At 43.0% G+C, this 14,693-nt stretch overlaps 1 protein-coding gene across 3 annotated transcripts in view; it reads right to left on the bottom strand.

Annotated features, from left to right (window-relative positions):
* Window positions 1–14,693, bottom strand: part of FGGY (FGGY carbohydrate kinase domain containing) — a 1,529,104-nt gene that overhangs the window by 25,665 nt on the left and 1,488,746 nt on the right. For all 3 annotated transcript variants that reach the window (XR_011202985.1, XM_069232576.1, XM_069232575.1), the window contains one exon: window positions 1,971–2,032. Coding sequence is in view for 2 of the 3 variants with exons in the window: in XM_069232576.1 (XP_069088677.1) it covers window positions 1,971–2,032 (62 nt within the window). In the remaining variant the exon portion in view is untranslated. The remainder of the gene's footprint in view (window positions 1–1,970; window positions 2,033–14,693) is intronic.

Here is a 14,693-nt window from a genome sequence, read left to right as displayed (position 1 = left end):
TCCAGGGTATAGGATCATGGAGGGGCTTGGATAGTTGCAATAGCTTTGATTAGTAGGAGGCTGACTCCCACACCATAGCAGGACACCTATAGCATTTGTAAGAAGGTTCTGTAATAAATGATGTTTTCTTACCTATTGACCAAGCATTCCACAGGAAGAGTGAGATGGCATCCGGGAACACGGACGTTTATTGAGATTTTGGGAGACCTTGCTGTCTAGGCAGGGTGAATGCGAGATGTGGTTGAAGTGGGGAGTTTGCTGTGATAAAATTAGTGTGTTTGAGATGCGTGGGGATAAGGAGTAGAACCTACACTTTAATAAATTCAAACTTTGACATCACTTTTGGACTGCATTTACAAGCAGATCTACAACTCCTGGATATAAAAACAGTACGCCTCTTCTACTAATATGAACAAGTTTTTCACAAAAGGGATACACTCCGCAGTTTTGCTGGTGCGTAGCATTATTACACAACTTAATAACATTAAGTTTATTCATCTTCAAGGATGAATCGCTGAGTCAGCTCTACTGAGATTCAAAGCTCCAACCTGATGTTGTATTACAATTGAGGGTCCTTTGGTCTCATTCTATACTCAGCACTAACACAAAGTCAATGCCAATTATGTTTACTGTGTTTTTATTGTTATGAAAATAAATACATGTTTTATAACAAAATAAAACCCTATAGCCTGCTGCTTACATTCAGATCTCAGTACCAAACACTTATCTCATGTATCTATGTACCAAATAGCAGAGACTGGTCATGTTTTCTGGAGTGTGTGACTGAGGCCTTCTGAAGCACGTTCCGCTAGGTGTGGTCAGAGGTAGCCTCTGCGTGCTTTATTCAATGTAGGCCACAATGGCATCAGTGACGTAGTGCAGCCAGGATTCCGTTTGTGAAGGCCAGGAAGTATAAAGATGAGAGACGGTGCATAAAGTAGGAAGATTTGTAGTGTATTCTGAGCTGCAGGGTTGAGGACTGCTGAATATAAAGGGTTTAACTAGCTGGATGGGGAAAGTGGGCAGGATTTCCTATGCAGTGGTGTTCAATGAGAGCTGGGCCAAGGACCGTGGTGGCATCAGTAGCTAAAGAAGGTCCAGCCGAGACAAGCCTAATAGTGTCCTGCTGAAATATGGCTTTGGAGTTAAAGGAGCAGAGCAGAGTGAAGAGTTTAAATTTACTCTGCCTTATCCACAGCTCCCCAATACAAGATGGCGGCACAGAAGAGGCAACTAACATACTACTCGGGACTGCTGGGCCACAGTAACTCAAAGCATGTATAAAATGGATTTAACTAGGCATGCCTAATAACAATCCCATTATCAAGTGCCAAAACTCTACAAATAAAAACTTGTAGCTGTATCACCTGGAAATCTCTGAGATATAATCCAAGAAAAAAGTATTTCTCCTTCAGTAAAAAAAAAAATCCTTAAAATCAAAAGTCCTAGTGGAGCGTTGATTTTTTTAAAAACAGAGCGAGACAACTAAGGAGCTGGTAGTGTAACCTGTCGTTTTCAAGTAACCCTATTTTAGGGAACTCTCATAATAATATAAGCGGAGTTGTGCATTCTTTTAAAGCAGGTGCTAACATTTACAGCGTGTGTTCTGTGTCAGGCAACTCTCGCCAGCACATCTCAGAAAAATACTTAGCTTTATGGACAGAAAGACCACCAGGAAAGAGGAACCATAAAAAGGGTTTAAGACACTGACACCAAATAGCCAAGAGCGCTAATTCAGAACGCTTTCCTAAAGTTGTTAAAACAAAAACAAGCAACATGAACAGATTGCTTGTTAGCCTCTGTAGCTTACGTCTCCTAACAAAGGCACAGTTGGGGCACGGCACACTTAAGCACACCGTCCACTCGTGCTGGCCCCGTTATGTACAAAAAGACAAGCTTATGCATTAGTGTAAACCTGTTCATTCGAAAAATACATGTTTGACATGTGCGGGCTTCAAACTTTTAGTTACCTTTTGTCTTGGTAGTTGGGCTGCACGATTTTCCCAATTTTTCCCACTTGTTCCATAGCGCCCTGGTAAAAAAAAAAGAAAGAAAAAGTGTACGTTGAAGTTATTTTATGTTTCGCGTGCTTAAAATGATATGAGAGATCAATGAATTATTCATGCAAATCAAATTCACAGGGCAATTATCTTTGTCAGCATAATAGGAGAAGTGGTACTGGGAGTAATGCAGACAGAATCAATAGATTCAGATTAAATTGTGGACGAGAGCATAGAAATCACGCTGCAAACAATCCTCTTCCTTACTAGTTCATACTCTGAAAAACGTACTTTAAAATCAGCTTGTTACCAAGAAACGAGACGGGCTTTCAAGAAGTCTTGGGAGGGATTATAAAAAATAATTTCTTCATGGCTACAACAAATATAGATAGTTTACAGAATATTACAAAAAGTAAACCAGGATTTACATGTGGGAGATGTGATGAACATCTCCCATCTCTAAAACTTAAGCCTCTTCTATTTCTGGATTTGAAAACACGTCCAATAGTAAATCAATGATATACTGACACCTTGATTGGTTAGAATAGTAAAACCCTCAATTTGACAGGCTTTTGTCACTCCTTGGTGTCCATGAATGGCAGGTTACATTTCACTTTTCTTCTAGGCTACATCTTTAAATTGTCTGGTACTGTCTTGAATTCCACACTCATCTTGTAATTTGACTTCCAGCCAGTTAGCCGCACAGTGAGATGGATAAGTGATGGACAGAAGACGCAATTTTGGAAGATTTCCAAAAATTGAGCACCGAAAATGGATGAAAGGACTTGGTTGCCTTTGCTAAAATGGTGATGAACAACCCCTAAAAGGTACTTGATAGTAGGTCAATGAATATTCATTTCCCTTCTTGAGCAGATCACAATCTATTTGGGATGGAAATTGTATAATCTTGTTTTCTTGTGATAATTCACACATACGATCTATACCGCTTAATTTTAACAATATATATGCATGTTTGCTATCAAATCAGAGTACACGGCATGGTTACAACAGTTACTTTCTCCAACGCTGAATATCATATAATCGACTTCAATGATACTGCTGGACGTTAATTCTGTTGTAGTCGACTGTCACTTCATTGTCAAGTTAAGTATAGATAGGAAAACAAAGATTTATTGTTCTTAAGTCCACATCTACTTACCTTGATGATCTATAGGTTGTCAATACTGTGGACTCTATATTGCTGTAGGTTGATATTTTAACGACCATGATATTGTGACCCCCCCACACACACATCTCCAGCAGAATTGTAATTAACAGCACTTTCGCCTTCTTATCAAAAGTGTTATTCCAATACAATACAAGTGTACAATTTGCCAGTGATTTATTTGGTAGCCTACTTCCATATCGTTTATAGCTGTGGGCATTGCCACCAACAATCTAAATCCCTTTATGACTCACCTCAATTTTCTTTGAGGCCTATTTGACCTGTTCTAAAGGCAATAATTTAAAGCTATTTCCATTTAAATATTTTTATGATTGGAAGCAAGGACATATACAGCTACTGAATTTTAGTAGGCCATATGTACTACTGCTAGTATTTATAAGCAGAACCATCAATGAGGCTCTTCCAGGTATCATTAGAGCTAAGCATATTCCTAAGTAAGGACGTGATGTCAGATGCACAAGTTCATGAAGGTTAATCTACCACTTCCCTGCTTCCTTCTAGATCCTATGTGCGTTTCTTGACTTGTGAATCATTAAGTCTATCCTTTTTCCAAGAATAAAAGGCGAATTGTTTAAGTTGGTGCTCTAGTCCTACGGGGGTAAAGGCACAAGACCACATATTCAAGCCTATAAGATAAAATAGTTACACACTTTTTACAGATTTTGTGGAAAACTGTGCATTCTTAAGTGACATAGGAGGGAGGCCAGTGATTAAAAACATGACATTCTTGGGTTGCTGAAATGCTACAAGCCACGGTGACAGCCTGTTAAGGAATGGATGCGGGGGATGTCGGCTGAGTCTTGACTGCCCAGGAAAATCGAGATCCCTCTCAGTAGCGGGGGTGCTAGTCTGCACTGGCAAGTACATATGAAAGCTGTGAAGTGCCTCCTGGAGAGGGTCTCAGATAAGAGAAATAAACACAAAGGGGAAAAAAGTGCTTGGCAATCTTGCAACTCTTTGAAGACGAAGATTGATACCAAAGTTCATAACAAGGCATCAAACTTTCCGTCAGGAAACAGAAAGAACCAAACAAACGTATACAGAAATAGGTCCATTGGATGTTTCATCTCCTAGAAGCAAAAATCAGTGATAAAAACAGCAGCATAGGGACAAAGAACGCAATGAAAAATAAAGGACCAAAGATGTTGTGATGCATCTGGCACTTGGAAACGCCCCGTTATATGTGATTCAAACAAGAACTGACATAACGGGAAAAGAGTCTATTTCACCTTAGATAGAACCTCAGATATTATTCTATAGCTAAACCATCTGGAAGGGCAGGTTCTAAGGATTTTTCATGCCCTTTTCTTTAAGCTCACTGTATCGAATGGAACATGAAGAAAAAGCCCAAATTTTAGAGCCTATGCCTGGCACTGCCTTCTGCAGTCCCTCCACCACCCTTCATGCCTGGTGCTGCATGCAGCTTGTAGAACACCCTTCAGTTTGACCATGAGCACAAAGACGTCAGTGCAGTCTAAGTGGTGCGGATGCTTAACCACAAGTTATGTGGGGTCTTCCTCAATCTACTTCCTCAGAGAGTGGGCAGTGCTTCTTCTCCTGAAAGCATATACTCTTTAGTAAGCTCTCAGGACCGTTTTTGGCACTGACATACTTCTCAGTCTTCTTGAGAGGTTCCTCAGCATGGCTAGGGAATTATTAATAAACCTACATTATTCTGTCCTGTAATGTCACTTTTCCCCGGCACTTTACTGATCTGATATCTTCAGTGCTCAAGAGCTGCCCACTACTTCTCTGGACTCACCAGTGTTGCTGACACATTGAGCAGTGGAGGTGAATGGAAGCTGTGGAGGAAAGGTGTCCTGGTGCATAATCATTCTCCCATGCAAGTGGATACTACTGAGACTGGGGAAGAGGATACTGGCTGTGGATCAGGGTCAGAGCTGTAAGTGCCACTGGAATGCAGAACTGCAGTTGTCTGGCTTGGCATGTCAGTTACCGGGTGCCACTTGGGGGCTTGGTGATAGATTTCCTTGATGACTGAGTGCCACAACAGCCTCAGGATTAGGAGCTGTGAGCACAAGTGTTTGGGACACTGCAGACTGCAAGGCTACAACCAGACACTAAGGGCTTGATTACAACTTTGGAGGAAGGTGTTAATCCGTCCCAAATGTGACGGATATACCACCAGCTGTATTACAAGTCCATTATATCCTATGGAACTCGTAATACGGCTGGTGGTATATCCGTCACATTTGGGATGGATTAACACCTCCTCCAAAGTTGTAATCAGGCCCTAAGTGATGCCATTGCCCAGTGTGGATGGTGCTGGAGTGGAGTAGTACTTGGAGGTTCAACTTCCCCGCACCCATGCTGAGCATCAATAAAATATTCTGAAGCTCAAAGAGCCTAGATTAATATTATTTTATGATGCTTTGTATAGTGCACTAATCACATGTGGGGGTATCCAGGCACTTGAGCAGGTGCATAGGCATGTAGTACTCTTGGAGTTATTCGAAGAGCCAGGTCTTCGGACTCATGTGGAACTCAAGAAGTGAGAAGGATGTTCTGATGTATTGAGGGAGGTTGTTTCATTCTCTGGGTGCGATGTGGGAGAATGTGCGACCACCTGCTTTACTATTGTGAATGCGTGTGTGTGTGCGCAAGTAAGTGTTAGGCAGAGCATAGGTGATTGACTGGATGATGGAAATGTGTGTGATTGTTCAGGTCTGACGGACTCTTGTTGTGTAAGGCTTTGTATGTGTGCATGAGAGTTGGAATTGGCTGTGCTTGTGAATGGGGCGAGTGAAGCTCCTTGAGGTGGAGAGTTTTGAGGGTGCAGGATGGCAGGTCATATATTAGTCTTGTGGCGGTGTTCCAGATGGTATGAAGTCTGTCTAGGAGTTGCTTGGAGATTCTGGCATAAAGTGCGTTGCCATAGTCGAGCTTGATTGTGATGAGGTACTTGCGTGATGGTGAGTTCTGTTCATAGCGTGAATTGCCGTAGTCGAGGTCTTCTGATGAGTGCTTGCATGATGGTCCATCTTGTGTTCTGTGGTAGCCCCTTGAAGATCTTTTGTAGCATGCATAGAATGTGGAAGCAGGAGGTGCTCACTGCGTTGACCTGTGCTGTCACGTTGAGTTTGTTGTCTGGGATGATCTCCAGATTTCTTGTGTGGATGGTGGGTCTTGTGGTTGATCTTAGCTCTGACAACAACCAGGTGGAGTCCCATGCAGAGGTCTTTTTTTTCCAAAGACCAGTACTTCTGTCTTGTTGTAATTGAGCTTCCAGCAGTTGATTCTCACCACCCTGCTTCCATGGTCATTCAGTTGGTGAAGCTGATTCTGGTGGTAATTGTCTTGTCTGTCAGTGAGAGGATAAGTTGGGTGTCATCAGCGTAGGAGATGATGGTGAAATATTGGGATCTGATGACGCTGCTGAGCAGTGTCATGAGGACATTGAACTGGGTGGGGTTGGGGATGGTTCCTGTGGTACTCTGCGGATCAAGTTCTTGGTCTCTGATGTGAAGGGTGGAAATCTGACCATTTGGGTTCTTCCCATGAGGACAGAGCAGATCCAGTTGAGTGGTGATCCTTGGGAGCCAATCTTGTGAAGTCTTCTGATAAGAATGCTGTAGGAGACAGTGTCGAAATCTGCAGAGAGGTTGAGCAAGAGGTGGGCCACCGAGTCTCCTCAGTCCAAGATGGTTTGGATGTTGTTGGTGGCAATGGTGAACGCTGTTTCTGTGCTGTGGTTCTTTCTGAATCCTATTTGGGTGTTCTCCAGTCGGTGGTGGATCTCAAGGTGGGTTGAGTGTTGCTTGGTGATGGCCTTCTCAATCACTTTGATTGGGGAGTGGGACAGGGAGATAGGTTGGAAGTTGCTCAGATGGTTTGGGTCAGTTGATGGTTTTGTGAGGAGGACGTTGACTTCTGCATGTTTTCAGTCATCCGCAAATATGGTGGATGTGATGGAGATGATGGGGGATGTGGGTGTGGGGGGTGCTGATTGGTGGCGTTCCCAGGACGTGATGTGAGCATAGACCCATTCAGGCCCCTGAGTGGATGGTCCACATGATTGCCGCTGTATCGTCTTTGGTGAATGTTCACCATTTGGCAAGGTGGCCGTCTTGGTTGGTGATGAGTTTGCTAGGGTCAGGGTGGTGCGTGAAGTTGCAGTAGATGTTTGTGATTCTGCTGTGGAAAAGGTTTGATAGGTCATCATAGAGTTATTGGGATGGGGTGATGTTGTTGACGAACGGTAAAGATGTAGTGAAGTCCTTGAAGAGTGGAAAGACTTCCCTGTAGCTGTTGCAGCTTCTTTCGATGTGGCTAGTGCTCTCTTTTTAGTGTCTCTTAGCAGCTGGTGGTACTGCCTGAGTGCAGTCTTGTAGGTGGTTTCGCGGCTGGCTCTCTGGTTCCTCTCTAGCTGTTTACGATGCCATTTGGTGCCTGAAAGGTCTTCTGTGTACCACCTGGCCTGCTTGTTAGATCTTTTTTGTTTGTTAGGTTTGACGGGTGCAAGTGGGGTTGGGTCAATCCATGCTGAGGATGCTGAGAAAATCTGCTTCTGAGGTTTTCCTCCAGCTTTGGCTTGGTTGGAAGGATACTGCTGGATGCATTGACTTCCAGCGTGTTGTTTTGGAAATGGATGATGGAATGGTTGGTCCATGTGAGCAGAAATGTGGTTCTGTTATTTGATGCTGTTGCTTGTGTGAATATAGGGCCCAGTGTGTGTCCTGTGGTGTGTGATGGTCGTGAGACGAGCTGGGTAAGTACGATGTTGCACAAGCTTTCGCGGAGTGCTGTACAGCAGGTGTTGGCTCTGTCTTCTAGGTGGAAGTTGAGGTAATTGAGGAGCCTGTAGGTTCTGAAATCGATGCAGAGTGGAGCTTTGAGGTCAGTTATGAGGCTGCAGAAGGTGTTGTGTTCTTAGGTACGGGTGGTAAGTAGGAGAGGGTTCCATTCAGGGTGAAGTTTTCAGAGATATGCAGCTTGAAATTCAGATGTTTCATGAATGGGGTGGTGTTCTTCATGGATGTTGAGCATTTGATGGATTCCTTGCAAAGGATTGTGAGTCCTCCTCCAGGCTTGAGGGTTCGTTCCTGCCGTGCCATCTTGTAGCTTGCTGGGACTGCCACAGTGATATCGGGTACTGATGTGAAGTTAAGGACCAACAGTGGGTGCAGATGAATGGTCCTACCCTGGTGTGTGGCACAGCATGGCAGCAGTGGGAGAAGAGGCATTATGGATCGAATGATCGGAAGAGCTCAGCATGTTATTGCTGGTTCCTGATGCTGGTCTCGGTCGAGGCATGGATGGGTGCCTTTGGCACGCTAGTGGTGCGGATGCACAGCAGCCACCATTATGAAGATCCTGAGAGGGTGGAGGAGTGCAAGGGGCTGTACGCAGTGCTACAGAGGCACAGCAAGAAGAGGCGTGAAGGAAAATGTGTCAGGAGCGCAGGTGAGAAGCAGGGGGAGGCAGGAGGTGGGAAAAAGCACAAAAAAGCACAAAGGAGCACTAAAGAACACAACAAAAGCACACAAGAGCACAGCAAGAGCACAAAAGGGCACAGAAGAGCACAAAAATCACAAAAAGAGCACAAGAAAGCACAAGTGGTGAAAAAAAGCCAGAATACAAAGTTCAGCACAACATAAAGACACAAGGTGGTAAAAGCAGAGCACAGAGGAACAAAGAGAGCTTAAAGGAGAAAGGCGAGAAGCCTTGGGTGATGGAGCCAAGTCCGCAAGGGTCGTGACTTGTCAGAGGACTGGTCCAGGTAAGTGGGTGGCTGGGCCTAGTCACTTATGATGTTCACAGACTTTACATCAGTGATAGAATCAGCAAGGAAAGCATTCCACAACACCAAAAAGAATATGCGTGAACAGGGTATGAAATACACCATCCTTTATTAAGGTGACGCTGTGCGTTGAACGAAATGTGACTATCTCCATAACATTTATATTTATAACATTTATATTGTGATTCTTTTCGATTTGAAACAATTAGGGGGTTTTCTGTAAAAAAGACTGGTTTACTGCAGCGAATACAAATTTGCGTCAATTCTACGATAATAATTTTAAATAAAAAAAATTCTTGCAGAACAAAGGACGTATTGAAATAACAACTTCATGCTACTTTATCTGTAGAACTGCTCGAAATTACAATGTATGCCTATTAAATGAATTTTATCATTAGTTAGCCCGGTATGCCCAAAAATAGAGTCTTCACGAAAAGAATTTGATATGTACCTTGAGATAATTTTATATGAAAAAAGCATGACCTAATACAAAACTTAGTTGTGGCATATGCAAACGAACTGTATATAAATGTTAATCAGATTATGGTGAATTTGAAAACTGCTGCTTTTCAGAAAGATTGGACCAAGCACTGTTTCTCAGTTTCACCGATTTTGCAGCAGTCTCCTATCACGTGCAGACGTCTCTCCCGGAAGGGAACACAGGGACTCTTTGTACTTCTGGGGTCACTGGAACAGCCGCACTTTGCTACCAGATATTCGCCTTCATTGTTCATGCACATGAAAGGACAAATTGTACAACAATAAAATAAATAAGTTAAAACTCAATAGCGAGACCTAAATATGCAGAACTGTGTTTGTCACGAAGAACAGTAAAATATTAATTTGAATCATGGTGAATTTGTTTACAAGCCTTTAGAATCCCATAATTGTTGCAGTGTTCATTCACTTTTATAATTAGTTCTTTTTTAAGAGACAATAGTTTGAAAAATAGCATTACACTAATTTATTTTTTACTCCCAACAAAAGGAGCTCTATAAATATACGTGGAAAGGTCTTATATGATGGGTGGGTGAGCACTGAGTGGCAAATGTCAGGGGAATAAGAAACGGGGGCACTGTGCAAAGCAGATAAAGGCTTGCATTCATGAGCGGTAACCTTCTCTTGTGGTATCAATGCAGAGACGCGGGCCAGTAAACATGCCCAATCAATGGCCGTTTAACTCCAGGGGTAGAAACCATTCCTACATGTGGTCAGGAGGCGATTAACCACTTCATATGATTCATCAATTAACACAAGTGAATCAGTGACAAACAGCCTGCAGCATGAACCCTAATTTGTGGATGTTCAGCAATTTTGTTTTGGTGAAAAAAGTACATTGTTAACATCCTCATGTTTACAGGATTTTATTAACTCATTAAAGTGCCTGATTCACCAAGGTAAATGTACACTTTTGTCTTTTTTATGTGCACAGGCTACACACTCGTAAAGATACTACTCATAAATCCCTTTGTGAATAACAAACAATCATAAACTTACACAAAAGTATAAGAGTACCTTTTTGAATCAGGCCCTCAGTGTGCTACAATTTATAAAACTTTGCTTTCTGAAGCTTCATGCTCAAGAGTTTAAAAAAAAAATATTTTATATTATGAGGGGCCTTCCTTAGAGTTGGGGGGTAATGGGAAATATCCACATTTGTGGAGCACCTGCTACAAGTGAAGGAGACTCCGCCAGTGACATTTCCTCCACCATAGGGATAGTATAATGGAGCACATTCTGTTGGTGGATTCTTCACTCACTGCAGTTCTTCCTCATGAAATAAGAGTATTTTCTGTTCCCAGCAACTCTAAACCAGACCTTATGTTTATAAAATTAGTATACTGGCCAGTGCACCTAGTCCACAAGCACTAGAAAAATATATATTGTTGCATAAAATACGTAGTTTACAAAAAGGTCACTGACAGGGTAGAAGGAAATGGAGTTCACATTATCTTCTCTGTAGTTATGGAGGTGGCTGATCAAGGCTCACATTATTACATCCTATCAGCACTTCTTGGGTATATTCATAGTTTCCATGCACTCTCGGTACCGGGTATGGTGTATGGGATCCAACCATGCTCACCGTAGTCACAAGGCATGATAGTGTCCTGAAGAATTTGCACACAGGGCACTGATTCTGGGCATTTCCAGTGATTGGCAATCTGGCATTCCTTTTCTTCATTTCTAAATGTTTGACAACTTCCACCTCTTTTGCCTTCTCTTCTGTGCCTCGTCTGTCCTTTCAGGCCATTTATTTCCGATGGCATTGTGTATCTTGCTGTCTCTTGCTATGTGAATGCCCCAGTTCCTCTGCCAGTGACACACCGTGTTTACCCCTGTTATCAAGCAGCCTTCATGTGAAGCCGTTTGTCCTCCTTATTAATTTTAGCACCCCTCCTTCTGCCATGCCCTCCTTTTCTAATTCCTCATCCCCACTCTTTTTTTTGTCCTGACATCAAAGAATGGCAGGCCCCAAAAAGCATTGGACTCATCTGTTGATTCCACTAATATACCGGATCCACACCGGATGCTTTCTCCAGCTCTCCACATTGTTTCGTGCATTCCCTGGCCCTGCTCCTTAGGCCCATCCTTTACCACCACCTAGAGGATCGTTATGGAAATGTATATATTGTGCCCTGTGTCCAGATACCTTGCCCAAAGAACCTGCAAGCACTTAAGGGACTATGCATAGGGCTTGGCTTGTAGTTATACCATTTGTCAAATACAAATATAGAGGGTAATGTTCTATGGTTGGGGTTGGACCTGCCATTCTTAGGATGGTTTCACCCCAGACTTTTATCTCCTGTTTTGTTGCTGTATATTTTTGTTGGCCTTAAGTCTCTGAGCATTTTACCACTGCTAACTAGTGCTAAAGTGCCTGTGTTTCTCCCCTAAACCTAGTAATATTGGCACATCCACAACTGGCATATTTAATTTATGTGTAAGTCCCTTGTAATATGGTATACCATATACTGAGGGCCTGTAAACTGAATGCTACTAGTGGGGTTGCAGCACTGGTTGTGCTAACCACTTTAGTAGCCTTGTAAACATGTCTCAGGCTAGCCACTGCAGAGGCTGTGGATGCAGTCTGACTGCCACTCTCAACTGGCATTTAAAACCTCTTGCCAAGCCTTAAACTCCCCTTTCTTGCATATAAACCACCCTCAAAGTAGGCCCTAGGCAGCCCATAAGGGCAAGGTGCCATGTAAGTGAAAGGCAGGACATGTACTTTTAGGTTTTTTCAAGTTTTTCATGTCCTGATAAGGAGAAACTCCCAATGTCGTTTTTCATTACTCTGAAGCCTGCCTTCACATAGGCCAGCATTGGGAATTCCTTATAACAAAGGGTACAGTGAGTGGGCATAGAAGTAGGAATACAGAGCCTTCCAGTGACAATGTCACACATCAAACTGTGAATTATATGTGCATTAACACTGTCTTACTTGTGTCTCATTGGAAGTATTGACCAATAATTGCACTTCTGCTGTCCTCATCCTCTGGCTCCTCATCTTCACTGTTCACGGGATCCACTGCTGCCACACAGCCATCTCCAGCCTCCTCCTCCTGCAGAAAAGGCACCTGGAGACGAAAGGCAAGGTTGTGCAACATACAGCATGTCACGATGATCGGGCAGACCTTCTTGGGTGAGTAGCACAGGGATCCACCTGTTAGATGGAGGCAACGAAACATGGCCTTCAGGAGGCCAAAGGTCCTCTCTATAATCCTACTTGTTCGCTTAAGTGCCTCATTATAACGTTCATCTGCTGCCTCACAGGGGTCAGTAGCCATTAGAGGTTGGGGAAACCAGAGTCACCTGAAATATCGAGGGACAACTGTTAGCCACACACTCACCCTTAGGGCCCACAACATACCCATACACCAACATCCACTGGGTGGGAACCAGGGCTCACCTATTAGCCACACCCTGTGCCTCTGGAGTTGGGCCGTCACATTTGAGATGCTGCTATTCCTCAGAATAAAGGCATCATGCACAGACCCAGGATACTTTGCATTGACGTGGGAGATGTACTGGTCTGCCAGGCACACCATCTAGGCATTCATGGATTCAAAACTCTTTCGATTTCTGAACACCTGTTCATTTCGCCCGGGGGGGGGGAACAAATGCAATATGTGTTCCATTGATTGCCCCAATGATGTTGGGGATATGTCCCATTGCATAGAAGTCAGCTTTCACTGTGGCCAAATCCGTCACCTGAGGGAAAACGATGTAGCTGCACATGTGTTTAATAAGGGTAGACAACACTCTGGTCAGCACTATTGAGAACATTGGCTGTGACATTCCTGCTGCCAAGCCCACTGTCACTTAGAAAGAGACACTTGTCAGGAAATGAGCACTATTAGGACTTGCACAAGAGGGGGGATCCCGGTGGGGTGACGGATAGCAGATATTAGTGCAGGCTCCAATTGGGCACACAGCTCTGTGATTGTGGCCCTGTCAAGTCTATAGGTGAGGATAATTTGCCTGTCCTCCATTGTTATCACAAAAACAACATGAAACCCCTGGGAACTAATTGTGACCAGAGTCACCTCACCCCTCATACCCAAACATGCAGCATTACCATTCATTCTTTCCAAAAACATTATTTATTACAAATACAACATATATTTTTACTTCATATAAATACAGTTTGTACAGTCCCCCATCATATCACCAAAATAAAAAAGAAGCAGGACAAAACCAAGTGCAAATCAGATCAAGTGCCCGTGATTCAGAAAGAGTTAGAAAATAATAGATTTCCCATTAAACAATTAAAAAAATACACTTAAAAGAATATTGAAAAACAGCCTGTTGGTTATTCCTTTAGCCACATTGAATCACAATATTATTTCACACACAGAATTATATCTCCAATTGAGTCCTTATGAAAAATAAACCAAATCCAGGCTAGAGCATCATCGTCGACGTTTCAACCCACTCTCGCTCTTGGGCCAGTTACCGGCTCCACACAGGTCTTCCTCAGGAATGATCAACAGGGGACACCCACATTGCTCCACATTACATTAAACATCCATCTTCATCAGTAACACTTAATTAGTCCACCAATCTCAACTACCATAAGATTAATCCACAGAATCTCGCATCTGCCTTTTAGGGCCCTAAGTGGAAATTGTGTGGATTAATCCTATGGCAGTTGAGATTGGTGGACTAATTACGTGTTACTGATTCAGTAATGACAAATTACATAATTGATGATATAACATACTGCAACCACCACGGTTAGCATTAGGAATGTGTCACAGAGATTATGTAGGAAACAAAGACTTCAATTCCATTGAACAAATATCCCTGTAGTGTACAGTGGCCATATTTTGAAAACCAAAAACCAGGACACTTTTGCAAGAATAGAAGAAGGACTACCATTTCACATCAACCGAGGGGAACAGAATGACAAGGCTCATCAACATAAAAACACAGAGAAAGAGGTACTAAGGAAATAAATAAAATATGATTTGAAATCCTGGTATCATACCAGTTAATTTAATTGCTTTCCAGTAAGAGCTGATAACTTGTCCTGTTTGGAATACATAGAAACGCACCTCCTGCTGTTTTCAGTCGACTCCCCTCTGACAATCGAGACATGAGCCAAATTTGCTGGGAAAGCTTGTGAAAAACCGGGGATGTCCAGGCAAATCCAGACCCCTACTCACGCTACTGCAGAGACTACATAAAGACTAAAGTCTTAAGGCCACTTTGACTGCCAGGGCCACGGTGGGGGTTTGGCCTC

This window comes from Pleurodeles waltl, chromosome 4_2 (genome assembly GCF_031143425.1).
Source record: "Pleurodeles waltl isolate 20211129_DDA chromosome 4_2, aPleWal1.hap1.20221129, whole genome shotgun sequence".
NCBI lineage: Eukaryota > Metazoa > Chordata > Amphibia > Caudata > Salamandridae > Pleurodeles > Pleurodeles waltl.
Note: the sequence above shows the minus strand (reverse complement) of the source record. Positions and strands in the feature narration are given on the sequence as shown.